Source organism: Lingula anatina, chromosome 1 (assembly GCF_051362555.1).
Source record: "Lingula anatina isolate TDL-2025a chromosome 1, LinAna3.0, whole genome shotgun sequence".
NCBI classification, from domain to species: Eukaryota; Metazoa; Brachiopoda; class Lingulata; order Lingulida; family Lingulidae; genus Lingula; species Lingula anatina.
In genome coordinates, this window is record NC_141767.1 from 47252928 (window position 1) to 47273262 (window position 20335).

Here is a 20335-nt window from a genome sequence, read left to right on the forward strand (position 1 = left end):
AAAACGGATTGGCCAATTGTAATTATACTCACAGGAGTGGTCAATCTTACTAAAACGCAGGTTGAGTTCGAAAATCAGCATAATCGGGCCATTATTTTAGAAGTTATACCGTTTTTCACATTTCCTCAGATTCAATTATTAGGCATGTTAACAGTCTCATTATTTAACTAATAAGATGCCTAAAAGTGTTTGTTTGATATTTCCTGCATCTTTACAACATTGTTAGTTGATTATGTAAAAAACATGGTAAACTTGTTATCATGTATTGTGTAATAAAGTGTCAAAAATGGAAATAAACTCATATCATTGCAGTTTGTCAGATTCAATCATCCACTATGTTCAGAATCTCAGAATGGAGGAAATTGGACATTTAACACTGTTCTATTGATACTTTTCCCATCTCATCAATTTTCTTAGTTGGTCATATAAAATGGCAGTAAAATGTTTATTTTGTTTTATGTTAAAAAAGTGTTTAAAATGGAAATAAACCCATTTCAGAACAGTGCTGTCTTGTTTACATTTTGGCATTTTCAAGGCATGACTTTGAAGTTCCATGGGCCTGAAAACCTTTGCTTGTCACATTTTCTGAATATCTGTGAAACAAATATTTTATAATTAAAAATTGATGGTCATTAAGCTGTTAAACATTATGTTATATTGCATCAAAATTTGAAGAAACCCCTATTTTGGGCACTGCTTCCATGATGACCATTTAAGGAAAATCATGTCACTTACTGTTCTCAAACTTACAGGAAAGAAACATGGGACTAAAATACAGCTTCAGTAGGCAATGCAGTCTGTTTGGTATTTTTTTTTTTTTTTTTTTTTTTTTTTTTTTGCAGTTTTTTGTGAAAATTTAATTTTTCACATATTGGCATTTTCAAGGTGTGACGTTTAAGTTCCATGATCTTGAAGACTTTTGCTTGTCACATTTTCTGAATGTCCATGTTACTAATATTTTATTAATAACATTTGATTGTCATTATGCTGTTAAACATTATGTAATGTTGCATCAAAATTTGAAGAAACCCCTATTTTGGGCACTGCTCCTATGATGACCATTTAAGGGAAATCATGTCACTTACTGTTCTCAAACTTACAGGAAAGAAACATGGGTCTAACATACAGCTTCAATAGGCAATGCAGTCTGTTTGGTAAATTTTTCTGGCAATTTAACAGTTTTTTGTGAAAATTTAATTTTTCACTTATTTGCATCTTTATTTTCTGTTCTTTGTCTGTACATTTGACAGCTTTGCTGCCTTGTTTACAGTTTGGCATTTTTAAGATGTGACTTTGAAGTTCCATGAGCCTGCAGATCTTTGCTAGTCACATTTTCTGAATATCCATGATACTAATATTTTATGATTAAAAATTGATGGTCATTATGCTGTAAAACATTATGTAATATTGCATCAAAATTTGAAGAAACCCCTATTTTGGGCACTGCTCCCATGATGACCATTTAAGGAAAGTCATGTCACTTACTGTTCTCAAACTTACAGGAAAGAAACATGGGACTAAAATACAGCTTCAGTAGGCAATGCAGTCTGTTTGGTAAATTTTTCTGGTAGTTAAGTAGTTTTTTTGTGAAAATTTAATTTTTCACATATTGGCATTTTCAATGTATGACTTTGAAGTTCCATGATCCTGAAGACCTTTGCTTGTCACATTTTCTGAATATGCGTTATACTAATATTTTATAATTAAAAATTGATGGTCATTATGCTGTTAAACATTATGTAATGTTGCATCAAAATTTGAAGAAACCCCTGTTTTGGGCACTGCTCCCATGATGACCATTTAAGAAAAATCGTGTCAATTACTGTTCTCAAACTTACAGGAAAGAAACATGGGTCTAAAATACAGCTTCAGTAGGCAATGCAGTCTGTTTGGTAAATTTTTCTGGCAATTAAACAGTTTTTTGTGAAAATGTAATTTTTCACATATTGGCATTTCCAAGGTGTGACTTAGAACCTCCACGGGCTTGAAGACCCATGCTAGTCACATTTTCTGAAAATTCATGACACTTATATTTTATTATTAAAAATCGATGGTCATTATGCCGTTAAGCATTATGTAATGTTGCATCAAAATAGAAGAAAACACAATTTTGGGTGCTGCTGCCTTGATGACCGTTATGGGAAAACTGTGTTACTTATGACTGTCAAACTTTCAAAAAAGAAACACAGGACTTAAATGCAGCCTGAGTTGGAAAAGCAGTCTAATTGGTTTCTTTTTCTGGAAGCTATACATTTTAGTGTAATATTCATTATCTTTTTGGCATATTCATTGTGGGACTCAGAGCTCCCATGAACATGAAGCCGAATGGTAATCATATTTTCTACATGTCCATCCTATTTATAGTCAATAAACAAAAATTGGTGATAATTATTCTCTAATTTATTATGTAATGTTACATCAAAATTGACAACAATCTTTTTGCACTGCTACTGCAAACATTATGAAAAGAAAACTGTGCTACTTATTATCATTTTTAACTTACAAGTACGATTTTTAGGATTGGCCTTCAGCTCATATGAGAAAACCAGCTCTATTGGATTATCATTTTTATTGAATTTATGCATTTTTTTGTGAAATTTTCATTTTTCTCATTCTGGCACTTTCTAAGTATAAACTTGAACTCCGATGGGCCTGAAGCCTTATGCTTTTAATTTCGTCTGTGTTACCTGTTGTGCATAAGTTGATGTTGACTGTGCAGTTAAACATAATGTATTATTGCATCAGGATTGGTAGTCTCCTATTTTGGGCATTATGGTTTTGTGCTTTTCTTAAAGTGTGACTTATGGGCCTAAAGACCTTTGAGTGGGTCAGTCTGTAAATTACCCTTGGGTATCACTAAATTAATTTCAGAGTTATAAAGTCATTTGCCTTAATAGGCCATTAAATGAGATTACATAAAGCACACTTGTTGATATTTCCCTGTAAACTCCCAAAGGTAAAGCTCTCTGCTAGATTAATAATAAGGAAGCAGTGATAATTATGAAGGTACATTTTGTTTAATATTGCAAATAAGTTTTAAATTATATATATATATATATATATATATATATATATATATATATATATATATATATATATATATATATATATATATATATATATATATATATATCAAACTGGAAGATTAAAAGTTTGAATAGCATCTTCATTGGAATTATATTTACCTCAAGCTCTGCCAAGGAGGTCATATTTTCACCCCCGTTTGTCTGTCATCCACATAACACAAAAAGTTATGGACTGATTTTGCAGAAATTTTCAGGAACTGTCGGAAGTGGGCCAAAGAGGACAATGATTAATTTTTGGTGGTGGTCTGGAACAATAATCAATCAATTATCAATAATAATCAACAATTGCTGCCTTGGCAGAGGTCTGCACTCTCAAAGTGCTTTTCTAGGTTTGTTATGTTTTCCTTTATAATTTTTTCTCAAACACTTGCATTTGTGACTTTTAACTCTCATCTGCCTGGGGCTCTGCACATTTTCTGTATTTCCACATAAGCAGTTGTATTGTTTTTTATGTCTTTAAACATTATGTAATATTATTTTATGCACTGTCATCATTTTTCAAATATTGAGAGTTTCATAATGTGAATTTGAACTCTCATGGTCCTGAAACTGTAATTTTATTGAAGGGGTGGACCATCTTCTGGGTCTTCCTGAAGACAGTCAGGTTATTAAGTTTATATTGACTGGTATCTATTTTTTTCTGTTGGAAGACCATCAAAATGGAGGATGGATCAACATAGATACTTTGTAATACTGTCAGAAAATATCTCTGGGTCCGTTCCTGTTATTGACCATGTTACCTGTTGTGCAAGATTAAAATTAAGTGTTGACTGACAGTGCTATTATAAGCATTATTTATTATTGCATCAAAATTGACAAAATGACCTTTTTTGCATCTTTATTTTCTGTTTTTTGTCTGTACATTTGACAGCTTTGCTGCCTTGTTATTTTGTTCCACTCTTCTTGTATATTGTTGTCTGATTGTTAATGCTTGGTATTATTCCAGTATTATAGAACCGTATTTCCTCTTTTTTGTCAATGTTGTTGTTGCATTATATTCCACTCTTATTGCATGATGTTGCCCCACTGGTTTTTCATGATATGGTTCCAATATAATTATTCAAAGATGTTTAAATATTATTATTGCAGACTTGGTGCTGTGGCCAACTTTGATTTAGTAGTAAGAAACAAGAAAATACAAGATGACATCATGGTGGTAAGTTTTTCAATTGCTAGTTCTTCCATGATAAATATTCATAGTATTGTTATTTAGTTTTAATAATGTGAATGATTTAAAGGGACAAACAAACAAAAAATTAGGTGTCTAGGAAGAATTTTCACATAAATTTTTTATTGTTGGAGACTTATTTTTATCTTCACTAGGTTGCAGGGGATATGCTTTTTCAAGATAGCAAATTTGATGTGGCTCAAGTACTTAACTATTTCAAACTGAAGAGGGATGGAGAGCTGGCTATTTATTATGAGATGGAAAGCAGAGAAGAGGCTGCTTCTGGAACTGATGGGTACTACTGTATATCTTCCAGAGAAAGGGTTACACTAATTTGTTATGGGTTAAATATTGTCAGTATTATTGACCACTTTTTTGTATTAAAAGAGGTATAACCTCCCTGTATCTCAGATTTTTATTTCTTTGTTTATTGAGTAATTGTTAAATTGTTATACTTTGAATGCATACAAAGTAAGAGAAAATTAGTCAATGTACTTGCTTAAATGATAAGAGTTAAATTATATCTTTTAGATCCACAGTAACAAATAGTGAAGTTGACCAAGTGCCAAAAAGACTGAATAGAGGTATTGTAGAAGTGTCTCCAACTGATAGCAGGTGAGCGTATTATAATAGGTGCATTCTGTTTTGGATTTAGAACATAATACAATGTAAGAAAGTACTAAGCAGCCAGTGGCTGCTCCAGTGCAAATGCCAAATGCCAGTAGAAATTATATCTGACCAGTAAATTTGTTCAGCAGGTACTGGACTCTTAATCTCCATTGGGCCAGTAGATAATTGGACCCTTTGGTCCATGGGGCCAGTATGTTAAAATGTTTTAGGTACAGACTGTGTATTATAAAGATGTATTTTTGTGTTGGGGTGAAATTATGAACATTTAAGAATTGTTAATTTAATGGGTGTTAAGTTTTAAAGTGGTGATGAATATAACATGAACTCGTTATTCTGTGCTGTATCTTATATTTTTAGATGTATGTAAGGGTAGATATATCATTGTTAGCACAAACCATGACTAAAAAAGTGTTTACATTTTCAGATGGATTGAACAGTTTGTGGTGCTGATTTTTTTTATGAGCTCAATTCAAAATTTTTAATTCTTTAGTATTACACGTTTCCTTGAGAAGCCACTGCCCCATGAAACAGAGTCCAGGTGTGCCAGTGTGGTCTTCTACTGTCTCAGGAAGGAAACCTTACCCCTGGTGCAGGAATATTTGGTTTTATATCCAGAAGTAGAGCAAAGAAATTTTGGTCATTTCATGGTAAAGTCTGAGTGTTTTTGGCTTTATGGTGTAGTTTTTTATGGCATTCTTGAATTTCTTAGTCTAAGATAATATTCTTTTATTATTTTATGAAACCATTGCAATGACTGCTTCATGGCATATTTAAAAAAAGAAAAATGATTTTGAAAATGATTATAAATAAAATCTTATCCTGAAGAAATTAAATTATTTGTGTGTGAGGTTATAGAGAACATAATTTGGCACAACTTGTAAATTCTGCCATTTCATTTCTGATTCTGTGACATTTTTTCAGCAATGGATAATAGACAGCAAGAAGACAAAAGTATATGGCCTGAAATTGCCCACTGGTTTTCAGCTGATTGGTCAAGTGGTAAGTGTTAACTAGGTTTCCATTTTGTTTCTTTATTTCAAACTATGATAATTGTATGTGAGATAATTTATTAGCCTGTGTACTGGAAAAAACATTCAACCTTAATAGGCCAGAAAACATTGAGCTGATAATGGTGCAGAGAGTTATTTTTTATCTGTCTAGGGATTAAAAGATTACAAGGATTGGCTTGGTGTATTTGCAAACAGGCAGTCGGCTGAAAAGAAAAAGAAGGAAGCAACCAAACGGGCATATGCCAGGTATAACTAAGTGTGCTCTCAGGTCAGCTGTGTGGTTATACCTTAATTCAGATATTAAAATAACGTCCAAATATTTATCATATTTGTTAATTGAATAATTGTTTTGAGTTCTTTCTCTTAAGTGAAAAGACATTGCACAGTTTTTTTTTTCTCAGTGGCTTAATCTATTTTCCTTTTATCTTTTATTTTTTAATCAAAGCCATTTCTTTCTCAGGGTAGGTTTGTTTGGAAACCCATCAGATGGCTATTATGGAAAGACAATTTCAATGTCTATTAAGAACTTCTGGGCAGAGGTGACCATCACGGAAAGTGACCATCTTGTGCTATTACCTCACCCCTTGAATGACCCTACAGAGTTTGGTAGTTTGGCAGATCTTTATGGGATAAGTAGAAAAGAAGGGTATGTGTTAAATTAAATGATCATGAGGGACTTAAAATGTTTGTCAACAGCATATTTTGGCCAACATGAATAGAAAATTTGTGATAATTTTAATGAAGTTGTTCCAAGATTTCATTTTATGTGCAATGCACATGGCTAGTAAAAGAAAATTTGTAACAGAAAATTATCAGTGTCGTAACAATACTGGAGGCTACATATCAAACCATTATCACAATTTATCTAAGGAATGCTAGATCAAATAACATTATAGAAATAAAAATATCAGCAACCACAAACATATCATGATGTTGTAATATGTAAGATTGTGAGATAACATATTTTGATATTTTGTAATCCGAGACAAACATCTCTTTTAACTTCAGGTACTTAGGTGGTCTCAGACTGCTGCAGGCAACATGTAAGAAGTTTTACCAGTATTGCTCAGTAAGAGGGTGAGATTTCTCTCTGTAGTTTTGTGAGGCCTTTTTCACATTGAGATGAACATTTTTTGTTTTGTACAAATCCATTTTGAAAGCTTGACAACTTAATACCCTGGTTATTACTGTCAGTAACAGAAGAGAGTCACCTCAACATAGTCCTTGTGCTGAGGTTGCTACATTGGGGCTTGTGAAAGGGGGTCTCTCTCCTTCCCCCCCCTTCCCCCCTTCCCGGGAATGACATGTCAGGCCCAGTCAAACAGGAACAATACAGAAAAAATTCTTTCAAATGAATTAGAACCTTTGGAAAATCAAATAATAAGTAATCCTGCCAGCCCCTTAGGGTATGTATTGGCATGCTGAAATGGTTATTACATTGAATGCATTTGCAATATTGTGTAATTTTTTTTCAGGATTGCACTGGCAAAGAGAAACTTCACTCTGAAGTATGACACAAACATTCCACGGCAAGTGGTAAGAAGTAATATTATATATCAACAATCAAATTCTTTAAAAACATCTTGTAACTAGCAACCTAAACTGATCCAGGTAAAACCCTCCATTTTTCAATCTTCAGTCAGTTGAATGCAGCATTTCAAAATGTAAACCTTTGCTTGTAAGCAATACGTTAGCTGATCCCAGTGTCCATGGCATCTGACCTGTTGTTTTATTATGTAATATATTTATATTCATACTGTAATTTTCTCTTCTTACTATTTTAGTATTTAATCTTCATTGCAGGGGCTTGCTGGTAGTAGTGCAATAGTCACAGCCACTCTGGACTGCCTGATGTTCTTCTTTGACCTTACAGATGCTGTAAGTCTTTTCAAGTTGAAGTGTCTTTTCTTGTCAGAAATTTTGATGTGCTCCTTTACAATGAATGTGAAATTATTTAATTGCATGATTCTTAAAACTGGTTTCCAATATTTGTTTGAAAGCAACATCACATTTATTTATTTTTATTTTATTTTATTTTATCTTATTTTATTTTATTCAGTTATTTATTTACTTATTTTTTTAAGAAAGAAGTTGCACAGCTATGTTTTGTTTTACATTTTGTAAGTTAGATCGGATAGTGTTTAGTGTACCTTTGTAGGACATGCCAAAGCCTCTGCGGCCACAGTTCATTCTAGATGTAGAAGTTCAAGAACTGTATATTACAGCAGGATTACAGGACAGAGTTATCCAGGTAGAATATCTTGCCTTTGTTACCATACCCATGTTGTGATAAATGTATGGTATAGATATAATCTATATAGCATTAGTACTCATACATTAAGTATGTGATGTTTGTCTGTCTGGTTTGGAAAAAAAACAAAAAGCACACCTGAGTTTTCTTTAAAATTTCAGATTTATGTTTGAATTTGTTACTGCAATATTTTGAAAGCTACCATAACTGTCATACTCAAGACAAACTGTCCCTGACCATTTCCCAATTCAGAACCAATATTTGATATTTGTAGACCTATGAAGGGTTGGTTTACATGGACTTCAGTCAAGAACTGATGCAGTCCCAAGGACATGGTGAGTGAAAAAATGATCAAATGCTAAGAATTGAAACATTTATTTTGTGATATAGAATATCAGCAGATGGTTCACTAAATCACACCATCTCTGGTTGATTTAGAGCGGATTCTCAACGAATTGAGCCAGGCTTTACAAAGCCGGTGACCTAAAAATGGCGGACGTACATGAAAGAAAACCGCCTAATCTTTTAATAGTCTCTCCGCCTCCCCACACGTCATCCCTGCGGGATACAGTAATTAAATCTCGGCTCCGTTCGCCATGCGGAAGCTACCTGAGAAATATTAAGTGCGCATGCTCATCAGTTAAACTCGTGGTGAGGAAAGCATGGCGGCTGAAGGCATTCGAAGGAAAAAAGCTCTTCTGTTTTATTATCTGTCAAAACGGAGACGAAAAAAGAATGAATTGGCCCGTAGAGCAGCAACGAATCGACTATCTATGGAGATAATATCACCAGAGATATTCACAGAACTACCCAGCCCCAGTAGATGTAGTTGGAGGTTGGAGCCGAGATTTAATTACTGTACCCCGCAGGGACGACGTGTGGGGAGGCGGAGAGACTATTAAAAGATTAGGCGGTTTTTCTTTCATGTACGTCCGCCATTTTTAGGTCACCGGCTTTGTAAAGCCTGGCTCAATTCGTTGAGAATCCGCTCTTAGCCTACTTAACAGACTTTGAGTTGACAACTTCCAATTTGGTGAGAGACATTGTTTTCTGCACACTGACTTTGACAGTCCATCTTAGGGATGTTTTTTGGCCAATGTTTAAATGTACAGTAATTCATAATCAACAGTTGACAGTCTTATGTGGAACAAATCAAATGTGTATGTCAGCTGTTGTTGCATTTCCCACCCACTTACTCCTACAGTACTATAAAGTGCATATTTTAGCATGTGGGTCCTTTGAATTCTCATAATTTATATGTAATGGTTGCATAAAATGCAATTTAATGTAGAGTAGGTGTCGGTATAGATTACCAGCCTTCTAATGCTTTAATATTATATACAGATGGTGGTTTATTGCATCAGCTTGAATGGCATAAATGGCTTTTCATCATAAAGTTTTTATAAGTCAAATCTTTGAAGTATTTTTAAAAATCATTAAAAGATTTTAAGGCCATTGGTGTATATAAGCCAAAATAAGACAGGTTTTGTTGGTAATGGGAGGACAGGATAGATCTTTTTTGCTATAGATCTTTTTGCCATTATGTCTTAGTTGTTTTATTGACTGTTATTCAATCATCTTTCAGGAAATTACATTCCTTTGAATATAGATGCCCTTCCTTCATTTTGGCTGGCTTATATAGCAGATCCTAGTGATTCTGGAAAAATACATAGTAATATTAAGGAGCGATGGAATGCAGGTAGTGTATAACTTTCAGAAAAAGATTTTAGATAAAGCTAAGTAACAATTGAGTAAAGATAATTCATGTCACTATTTGGGACATCTAAAAATAAGTAAAAATTTGTAAATTAATTGGTTTTACTTTTTTGGATTGGATTTGAAATTTTAAATCATGTTAAAATGCCTAACATTTCTTTTTAGGGGATTCTGAAGTAATTGGTGCTATGCAAAGATTTGCTCAGATTACAGACAGTGCCAGGTAAATCAAATACACAAACACACCACACCAAGCATTGGCTGATTCAAGGGGCCCAGAAAGGGCAGAAACGGCACCCATTCCTTTCCAAAAGAAATGATCTTATGATCTTGATCATGAGAGAAAGAGAGAGAGAGATAGAGAGAGAGGGAACTGATTTAATATACAGTCTTTTTGATTTGAACTTTTTTGCTTTGTTCTAATATTTATTATTCTATTTTATGCTGCTAGAGAGAGCATTGAGCAACATGACTGGGAGAGACTGGCAGCACTAATGGATGAGAACTTCGACCTTCGAAGGTACAACTTGATTAAGGAAGAAAAAATACTAATTACATACAAACTAAGATCTAATAAACAGAGATCTTAGATACAAATTAGACATTATAAAAAAAGTTTTAAGTTTTTACCAGTTAGGCAGGCTCACTATTATTTATGTATGGTTTATCCTGTCATCCTAAAATCTACTGTATAGTTATGAGCAAAAAAATCACTTACAAAGTCAAGCATAAAGACTAGAAATTATCACTGAGACTGCTTGTACACCTTTAGTTCTATATGACAGAATTTCAGACCTTAATAAACAATGATGCATAATCCTTAAAATGAAAAGAAATGTTACACCTTAAAAAAAGTCCATTTTTATCAATCAATCATTTTCATAATTAGACAGATATTTGGTGATGCTGCTCTTGGTGAGGCTAATTTAAGAATGGTGGAGATAGCTCGGCAGTTTGGCTCTGCTGTTAAATTTCCTGGTAGTGGTGGTGCTGTCATAGGACTGTGCCTGGATAAAAACAAAGTGGTAAGTTTGTGAAAATCGATATTTCTTAGTAGATTATTATTAAAGAATTATTTAAGAATTTTCTAAGAGCCTTTGGGTTACTTAGACTGGGTTCCCACAGATTTAGATCGATCCATCTGGATCGACTTAACTCCCTGGGGGTTCATGCTAAATTGCTATCAGCCGAGTGTGCACGAAAGTTAATTACCCTTACAGCTTTTAGTAGGCAGGCAGACATTTAAGCCGGCTAAGCTTACAGCAATCTAGTGAGACTCCCGACGGGGATAGGTCAATCTAAAATCTGTTGGAATGCAGTCTTAAAGTTTATATTTATTGTGAAATATTTATTTCTACAAAAATGGGTCTAAATTTTACTTTACAGTCATGTCAACTACTTTTTCTTTGAATGTTTACTTAGTTGTTCTTCAATTATTTAATTATTCATAATCTGTTTTAGACTGACATGATAACTGCATTCCAAACTGAAGGTTTTGTTGTATGCGAAATCCTACCTCATCCTGCTGAATCTTTATCATGACCAATTGGACAGCACTGCCGTATCAAGATAATCCATGTGTTTTAATAGTAAACAGACTGTGCAAATTATAATTATCATACAATACAGTATCCATTGTTTTAAAATAATTAGGATATATATATATATATACCCTTGACGTTTTTTATAACAAGATGAAGTTAAATCATGTAGTCTGTAAAGTGATGGAAACTATTTATTTGTTTATTTATTTATTTATTTTGTGTATTAAATTGATCCTGAAAAACATCACACATGAGAAGCTAATCTTAAGTTGATTTAATTGAAATATATAAAAATGACATTGGTATTCATGTATAGTGGCAATTGTAATCAGTGAAAAAAAATACATTTCCATTATATGCCACTTATACTTTTATAAAAATATAACAAAGTGAATCAATCAATAAAAAAAAAGATGTGGTAAAGCAAGAAGTTTGTCTTACAGAAAATGAAAAGAAACATGAAAAAAGTATATTCACATTTATTTTTATTTGTTTGTTACGTTTCATTTGTTTGTTGATTAAAAGGTTATCACAAACGTTTTAAGTGTATCCAAAGCTCAAAACTGAGCAACTTATTCAGATAAATTTAATATAACTAAAATCAGAGCACAATTTTAAAATGCATAGTTATGTTTTCTGTTTTATACCACAAAATTAAAAGAAAGACTATATGGCAAGAAATTAAGTAAAATTTCCAACAAGACAATGAATACAGCAAATCTTTGTTGAGGAATATCAGTTGACTAGTGCTCTAAAATGGACTAGCAATGGTTTTGGGGACAGTCAAAGGCTTAAGGAAACGAGGAAATTTGTGTGCCGGAAGATGTATATTATTATTAAACCCAGAACTTTGATGCTCTGAAGTCAAGTTTCCCTGTTGGCTCTTGGACACAAAAAAGGTATACTATACAGTGAATGATATTATTTACGTCCCTGAAAAGTGCCCTTAAAATGCATTAAGAAGATTGCGTACACATTGTTGGCAATTTCAAGTCCGTGTTGTCAGAGTATATCTGTTTAGCACACGTTTCACTATCATAATTTCCAAAGGCATCAGCCTGAAGTATTAAAGACTTGCGGTCAGCGCCAACATAGAGTGCCTCTGCTAAATGCCGCTGTCCTGTTCTCCATAAGGCATTGACGAACTTATAAAAAGCATCATCATCTTTGCATTCCAATATGTCCAGAAGTTTAGAAGCTTTCCTGTGGTTAGTAGGCTCCAGACACACCGCGTTTCTCTCCGTCATGGTAAGGATCCCGTCTTCCATCAGATAGTCGCAGATGAGTGGTGCAAGAAGAAGATCGTCCACCATCTGGCCGCGGCTGCATCTCAGAATGTACAGCTTTTCAAGAGGCATAGATCGACCTGTAGAACGGTCGGTTTGTATTTAATAATTTGTTTACATTTAGTCATTTATGTATATAATTATTAATAAATTGTTTGCTTGACTGGCAGGCATGAAGTGCTTAAACAATGCTTATGACAAGTTAACATGACAACTGTGTCAGGGCATGTCAAACAGCTACCAAACGCAAATTTTAGAAAACCCACAAAGTTTAATTTTTATTATAATCAGTGTGGTATGTAAGCTTCATATTAATACATATCATGAAATCACTGTGCAATCTTTCATTCTCAATACCTTCCATAACGGCCCGTAGTCCTACGGCAGATACAGCAGCTTTCAGTGCGTTCAAGTCGGCCCCCTTCAACCGCACCCATGTCTCCAGCATGAAGTAGATCTGTACTTCTCTCCCATGCTGCTCATATTTAATACGGATGTCATCGATTATCTTCTTTGGTAGTCTTAGATACACGGCAACTAAGATCCAAAGGTCACCTTAAAGAATAATATCAGATCAAAGATAAAACTGTAGTCACTATGGATTCATCATAGAAATCACTGAATGTTGTAACTTAAGACTTGGACATATTATACGAGCCCAAGCTAATTATCTTTTAAGACGTAGTGATAAGTAGTTTGATGAGGTTGAATGGAATCCAATCTATATTATCTATACGCATATTCAATATGAGAAGTAATGAAAGGGCATGAGTAACTCAGTTTGGAAATTAGCACAAAAAAAAATTCTAAACCAGCACATCAACTTCATATTTCTGACTTGATTTTTTTTTTATTAAAAAAAAACATTTACCTATTTTATCTTTCAGTTCCATAAACAGACCATGTAATTCTGATGGCACAATGTCTGCTGCGGGTTCACTAGATTGGTACTCGGGTGACTTCAGGTTCTGTACCTCCTTTAGTACCTGTTCTTGCGCGGCTTCCAGACTAGTCAGCTGTTGTTGCACGGTGGTTACAACATTCTTTACCTGCCGCTGCTCATGCTTGACAAGACGGATAGTTTTATCGTGCTGATCACTTGCACGTTGAATTTCATCAAGTTTTACGCCATTTGCTTGGATTACCTCTCTTATAGAACCCAGAAGACTTCGTACTTGAATAGCGTCGATATTTTCCGTGTCGGCAGGTTTTGTCTCTGTTGGCATTGCCTCACGAAACGAGGTATTGTGGTCACAAGAGATCGTCCCGTCGCTTGCCCCTGTATCTTCGACCCTTTTACTAACAATTTTTTCTTGTGTATCGTTCTCATTGCCAAATGGGTCACCTTCGTTGAGCATTCGTTTCTGGGACATTTGAAGAATGTCTGGAGACTGACACGCTGACCTCTTCAAGTTTGTAGCAATGGGTTTGCCCACTGTTTCGCCGGGATAACTTTTAGAATGTCGCCGAGCATTTTTAAACGAAAGGTTCCTTGGCGTAAATAGATCTAACGGTATGAAAGGCTGACTAACTATTGCCTCTCGAAAAGTCTGCGAAAAGTTCGGATCATGAAAACCAACCCATTTGATCCTAGGTAATTTGCGACGTTTGGTGGTAAAAGTGGTGTCATCCACCAAAATTCCAATCACCCTGTTGGCATGTTTCTCATACTTCTCCAACATCAAACGGCACAAGTGACTTTCTCTGTTGCTCATATGCTTGCTTGAGAACAGAAAGACATGCACTGGTTTCGACGTACCGAAGACTTTAGGGTGGTACAGGCGTTCATCGTAAGTAGTGGAGTCAACTATGCATCCTCTGCTGTCGACTATAAAAACAGTCTTTTCTTTTTTCAGCCCTGGTTGAAACTTCCACGATTTTACACCACTACCTCGAAGGGCTGCCATCAAGGATTTTTCAATGAAGTCTGCGTGAGCACTGTCGTCTTCATCATGGTATATGACCAGCTCGTATTTTCTAATTTTGTCGTCGTCTTTCTTTTTTGTGTCCGACAAATATGAAGCAATCTCGCAGCCATTCTCGTCATTGATTTTGCTGCGTTGTGCTTCTGCCATCTGTAAACACAGATCACTACGTATGCCAATTTACAGAGATACAAAACTGCATGTTAACTCAAATTGATCTACGTATGGAAAAGATACGTTTCGTTTTGCCTGACTTAATAAAACGAACTACTTTTAATTATCGGGTGACTTATGGCATGATAGATAACGAATGCTCTCTACCGGGGTTTTAAACTGTACGAACTATGGTAAAGCCCGTGCTAGCCCATATCTATGTTCTTATGCGTAGATCGCTTTGAAAGATATGAAATATTAGACAGATTGGCCCATATTTACTCAATGAAAAGCAATGTATTAAGCAAGGCCTCTGATATGATGGCATATTTTCTATGCAAAATGGCTGAGTTATTGATCTTGTATTACTACGCAGACATATCGATTAAATGTCGTTTGGATAGCTGCAGAAGGGGAATCCCCTGCCATTATTGATTTTTACATCCCCGTTTGTTTCACAATGTGTTAATTCGAATAAAAATAAAGAAAAATTTAAAAAAATTAAGACTTTAATGATCTAGTTCAGGTGGTTTAATTATTCGTATGCAATACCATTAAATATTCATGCCTTTCTGCTGGTATGTATATTTTGGACATTCACGTGAGGACAAGCAGCTGTATTGCTTGCTGTCGTACGTTATATGAATGTAGCTTCCTAATATTTTTATGATAACTGTCCATTCCTTTTGCTGTTCGTATTTACATGAAGATTATCGAACGCTAAATAGCATTGATACCATTAGCATCGCGGTTTCTGGGCAAGACAAAACAAATCTTTCGAGGAACTATAGTGTAGGCTGTATTGGAGCAATATTGTCTGTCTGCGTGCAAGCTTGCTGTATATACATATGTTTACAGATTTTGTATTCTGTCATTCTATAAAGATTTCATGCGATTTGATGAAGTAATTCAGGTACTGATTATGAACTTGATAAATGGTGAGTTTTCTTTTGGAAAAAAATAGATATAATGCTGGTGAACTTACCTTGGTAGAGCAAGGGCGACATCAACCGACTCAGATATTCATTGATTCGATGTTCATAGGCGGGTTTAACTGCCCCGCGTAGCTGGGAATCGGCAATATGGTCACCTGTGTTCCATTGTCTCCGGGGCAGTCTGAGATCATCTGAGAATTCAGTTCTTAGGTCTACTATATATATATATGGCACTTTCTTGCTGAGCCATGTTCAGGGCACCACCAAAGTCACCTTGAAATGACGAATGGTTTCATTCCGTGATACGTGACGAGCACATATTGAATTGCCGTCGATTGTACAGTTAATTTCCCTTGCTATTTATTTATTTATTTATTTATTTAGTAGAAACTCCAATAAGGGATTACAGTTCAGTCCAGGTGTACATGTAAACTGAAAAGTGCAAGCCTTCTTTTTTCTAATAATTAAATTCCTGCGACAAAATGTTTAATTTACAGCCCCGCGGGTGTATTATGATGATGAAACAATTGTGTTCTCATGTCAGATAATTTGCAATTTTTCCATCATTCGTGTATCACAAGTGACATTGCGATTTTCAGATCAATACCTACTGTAATGCTAATGTTTTTATGACGATAAGTTTGTTAATCGCCCATCATGATGAGTCATGCACTAGAATGATTTAATTCTACTCTTTGCGTAAAAGCATGTTACTATGAAATAACTGGGGTTAGTAAATCATTTTTTCGTGCGGTACAGGAACTATAAAAATAGGGAGCTATTATTATTATTATTATTATTATTATTATTATTATTATTATTATTATATAGTTTCTTTTCACTAGTAAAGTGATACCCAATTTAACGTGTTGGCTTACATTGCCCATATTTCAGATTTGTGCAAATCACACGTGTAGGCCCCATATTCCTATGCCGATTTCGAACACGACATTTAAGATCTGATAGTCAATTTTGAAACCCGGTTGACTTCAACCATTTGTGTGGTGCACAGTGGTAGAGTAAGTGATATCGATCTGTATACGTCTTTTTCAAGACTATCCATTCATGAGTCTGTGCTCTGTTTTAGGTGATTTTAAACCGCATACAATATAACATTCTACTTACTGATTCACTCACACTTTACAGAAGCAAATTTTTTTAACTTTATCTATTTCGTTTCATTTAGTTTCTTATATTACACAGCTACAGAGTGCGCTAGTAGTCTGCAACAAAATTATTGCATCGCTCTGATACTTAAATTTTGGATATTATTTCAGAATCTTCTGATATCAGAGGGTATTACATAGGACTGCAATTGAAATGATCATTTTTTCATCCAAATTCTTGCTTCCTCGATGCACCTTACTGGCAAAGTGTAACAAGTGTCTTCCCCTGTGTCCCGTACTTTGTATAGACACTTTTCAATCATCCCTAATTAATAACAGAGCTTTTCTTTAGATATAATTTCTCATTCACTGAGATGGCGTTAAATACTAGTCATTTCTAAATATCATTTTGAAAGGTAAACTGTCCGTTTGTTTTCCCATCACCAGCGAGCCGAACCTTAAATGATCAATAACACTTAAAATGCCAATGTTAACATGGTGCGTGCGTCTTGAGGCCTGCATTGATTATCGGGAAATTAAATGCTTAATCTTTAAGAATGATTGATATAAAGCTTAATCAATGAATGGTATAAATAATACATTTTGTGCATACTACAGCCTGTAGGGGGTATTGTCCACGATGTTGTGCTTAATTAACGTCCTTGGATACGTATAACGCGAGCGTTCGTTGATGTTATTAAAAGATACCCCTAATCAGTGATGTTATGAGAAGAGGTCCACATAGTCCTGATCCTCATGATAAAGTGACATGGACAAGGACCTGTACTGGGTGATGGAGGAATGTCCAGCACCGTTATGGTCAGAGTGTGCCGGACAGCGATGACCTGATGATTAGTGACTTGGTGGCGGTGGCACTGTTATCGCGTGATATTGTGTCGGAGACTTCTGTACTACAATTTTTGCTTATGTATCACGTTATCATAATTCACAAGACAAGTGCCAGCGTTAACTAAAGCGAGCACAGGAACATAAACGTGCCCTAGAGTCAACCAACTACTAGTATTATTTTCTCTGACGTTGATAACGTCGTTGGAAGTTTGAAAGATTACCTCTGCTGTACGTTAACGTAACCATGAGGATTTTCATCGTGTACGAGAACGAGCGTACCACTCTGGACGTACCCGAGGGGAGACCTGTGTTCGAGATAAAGAAAATCATTGAAAAGAATGTCTACCTGGATGTGTTATGTTTCGGAGAAAGCAGTCCCAAGTTTCTCGCCCTTGTGTACGGTGGTGCTGAGCTAGAGGATGACTGGATATTTACTGACGTCGTTCTCTATCCCGGAGCCACCATTCGGCTGTATATGAAAGAGGCGGTGATACCTGCTCTCAAAGTGAAATGTTTCTTTCTTAACAACGGTAAATTGGTAGAAATCTATCACGAAGGGAAAATTAGGGATTTGAAGATTAAACACATACGGACCATGATAGCTCGAAAAACTGGTATTCCCGTGGGAGCATTCTTCATTTCTGACGACGGAGGCCGAGAGTTGTTCGATGAGAACACGCTAGGGACTTACGACATGGGACGCGGGCAGACTGTTTACATGAAGACGTGGGAAGGATGGGAGACGCTGCTGAGATACGCTGTCGTCGGGTACACAAACGGGGTCCAAGGTGAGTTATCCAACGATGAGAAGGAAGCCCGATTCCAGATTAAGGTTGCCATGTACATCGCTGCGCACTACGGCCACGAAGCCCTGGCGGATTTCGCGGTGGAACAGGGCGTTCGTGCATGTGAATGGACCGGAGAGCACCCGTTCAGACGTTGGACCGGTGGATCTCACATGCATCTTGACTGTAAACGCTCACCTATTCACGAGGCCGCAGAATTCGGCCATTTATCCGTCGTGCGCCGTTTCGTCGTAGACGACATTTATGCTGTGACTGCCCGTGATGGCAATAACGTGATGCCGTTTTCCTTGGCACTGAGATACAAACACAAGAAATGTGCAGCATTTTTACTCTCCCGAACATGGACCCGTTTAGACATTAACGGCAAGACCGTGCCCATCCAAGTTTGCGCTCGTCTGATGGCATGGGCGGAGCAAGCACGTGTGCGGGTATGGTGGAAACATGGTGCAGAGAAATCTTCCCTGAAAAAGAAACCATTTTTTGACCCTGGTGTTTTAGTTGGATCGGAGAAGATTAACGTCGACGGATTTGCAAAAACTGATACAATGTATGAACTTTCTCCAAAAGCAAGATTCAGAAATTCTGCCGTCAAAGTTATGTTGCGTAACGCCACTGTGCGTCTGCGATCTCTAGTTGATGTTTTACCTAAGGCCCCTAAGTCTGTGTTCATCACGCAGGCGTCAGTTGAGGAAACGATAGGAAATAAACCGAAAAGTACTTCTTTTCCAAACATAAAACCCCTGGCTAAGAACAAGTACCGAAACCAACTGTTAGACTTTGTTGCCAAAAAAGTGAGCCAGAAGCGTGACCTTGTTGACGGACTATCTCACTCCCTGATAACTGACACCAAAACACAAAGTGACTCGGTCAAAAATTCTAACAGTGATAAGGAAGAGATTATTGCAACAAAGCATCCAGAAACTTCCAAAGCTAAAAACGAACCACTGCGTCTTCCTCCCATAAAACCGGTTCGTAGACGACGCCGCGTGAAAGCTGCAACTGTAGATGCACCAATGTCTCTTCCCAAACTGAGCAAGGAGAGCCAACTGAAACCCTTCTTTAGGGCACGCTCTAAGTCAGAAGACCCAGACTCCACTTTAGACGTGTTTGAGAAATACCGCGGTCTCCCTGCTCGCGACTACGCCATCAAATGTCTTGGCCGAGCAAACAGGTTCACTACCAAACCGTGGCTGACCCAAGTGCGCATAGCCATGCAGTTCAGCTACTTCAATGTAAAACGGGCGTCCTTGGTAAATAAGTCGTAATATTTGTCACACCTTTAAAAAAAGTGGTGTTTTAACTCTAAACTAGAAAAGAACACTATAAACGGTACAGTTTCTATTAAGACTAGATCTTTGCTTAAGCATTGACGGGATAGCAATGTCTAGACATGCATTGAATAGCAACGGGGTATCTTGCAGAGCATGCCCACGCTATCCTTGATAACGTGATCACCTAATTCGATTACTTAATTACGAAGGTTATTAATTCGCTGCAGATTATCAACAAGTTTCAATGAAACGCATAACCTCTATCGAAGTACTTTACTTTTCAATATGATTTTTCAGTATTGTATGTATTCATTTTTTTAAAATCAAATAAATATTACCAATGTGAGTACACTCAGCTTAATTCGTCTTTTGGAGATCTAGCATTGATAGTAATTTTGAATATTAAAGGGATAATAACTCTTCGCATGATATCTATATTTCACTATAAAAACATTGTGAATAACTCATAGAAATATGATATATTTTGTTTTACAACAAAAACGGCAGTTATAGCTATTTTTTCTGATATCTGAGCTTGTCTTTAGATCACGTGACCTCCAATGATGGCTATACTCTGTAAAAATCTCTTAAGAGATTTT

General features: G+C 35.8%; 3 protein-coding genes across 6 annotated transcripts in view; 2 read left to right on the forward strand and 1 right to left on the reverse strand.

The window, feature by feature from the left end:
- Window positions 1-11662, forward strand: part of LOC106171370 (uncharacterized) — a 237833-nt gene extending 226171 nt beyond the window's left edge. For all 4 annotated transcript variants that reach the window (XM_087002422.1, XM_087002421.1, XM_087002419.1 and 1 more), the window contains 17 exons: window positions 4176-4242; window positions 4410-4549; window positions 4786-4869; window positions 5375-5531; window positions 5806-5883; window positions 6046-6140; window positions 6355-6540; window positions 6903-6971; window positions 7370-7430; window positions 7698-7772; window positions 8053-8145; window positions 8420-8480; window positions 9731-9844; window positions 10027-10084; window positions 10313-10381; window positions 10751-10886; window positions 11323-11662. In XM_087002422.1, coding sequence (XP_086858548.1) covers window positions 4237-4242; window positions 4410-4549; window positions 4786-4869; window positions 5375-5531; window positions 5806-5883; window positions 6046-6140; window positions 6355-6540; window positions 6903-6971; window positions 7370-7430; window positions 7698-7772; window positions 8053-8145; window positions 8420-8480; window positions 9731-9844; window positions 10027-10084; window positions 10313-10381; window positions 10751-10886; window positions 11323-11403 — 1563 coding nt within the window. In that variant the 5' untranslated portion in view covers window positions 4176-4236 and the 3' untranslated portion in view covers window positions 11404-11662. The remainder of the gene's footprint in view (window positions 1-4175; window positions 4243-4409; window positions 4550-4785; window positions 4870-5374; window positions 5532-5805; window positions 5884-6045; window positions 6141-6354; window positions 6541-6902; window positions 6972-7369; window positions 7431-7697; window positions 7773-8052; window positions 8146-8419; window positions 8481-9730; window positions 9845-10026; window positions 10085-10312; window positions 10382-10750; window positions 10887-11322) is intronic.
- A 210-nt stretch (window positions 11663-11872) lies between these two features.
- LOC106171387 (uncharacterized) lies at window positions 11873-15909 on the reverse strand. Its single transcript, XM_013551718.3, has 4 exons — window positions 15755-15909; window positions 13563-14766; window positions 13049-13246; window positions 11873-12771 (listed from the first exon to the last, which is right to left on the reverse strand). Exons 2-4 carry the CDS (start codon window positions 14764-14766, stop codon window positions 12362-12364), a joined length of 1812 nt encoding a protein of 603 aa, XP_013407172.3. The 5' UTR covers window positions 15755-15909; the 3' UTR covers window positions 11873-12361.
- A 1125-nt stretch (window positions 15910-17034) lies between these two features.
- On the forward strand, window positions 17035-20148 carry LOC106171371 (protein ANKUB1-like). The gene has a single exon (XM_013551685.3). The coding sequence runs from the start codon at window positions 17904-17906 to the stop codon at window positions 19728-19730; it is 1827 nt and encodes a 608-aa protein (XP_013407139.2). The 5' UTR covers window positions 17035-17903; the 3' UTR covers window positions 19731-20148.
- Window positions 20149-20335: the final 187 nt, after the last annotated feature.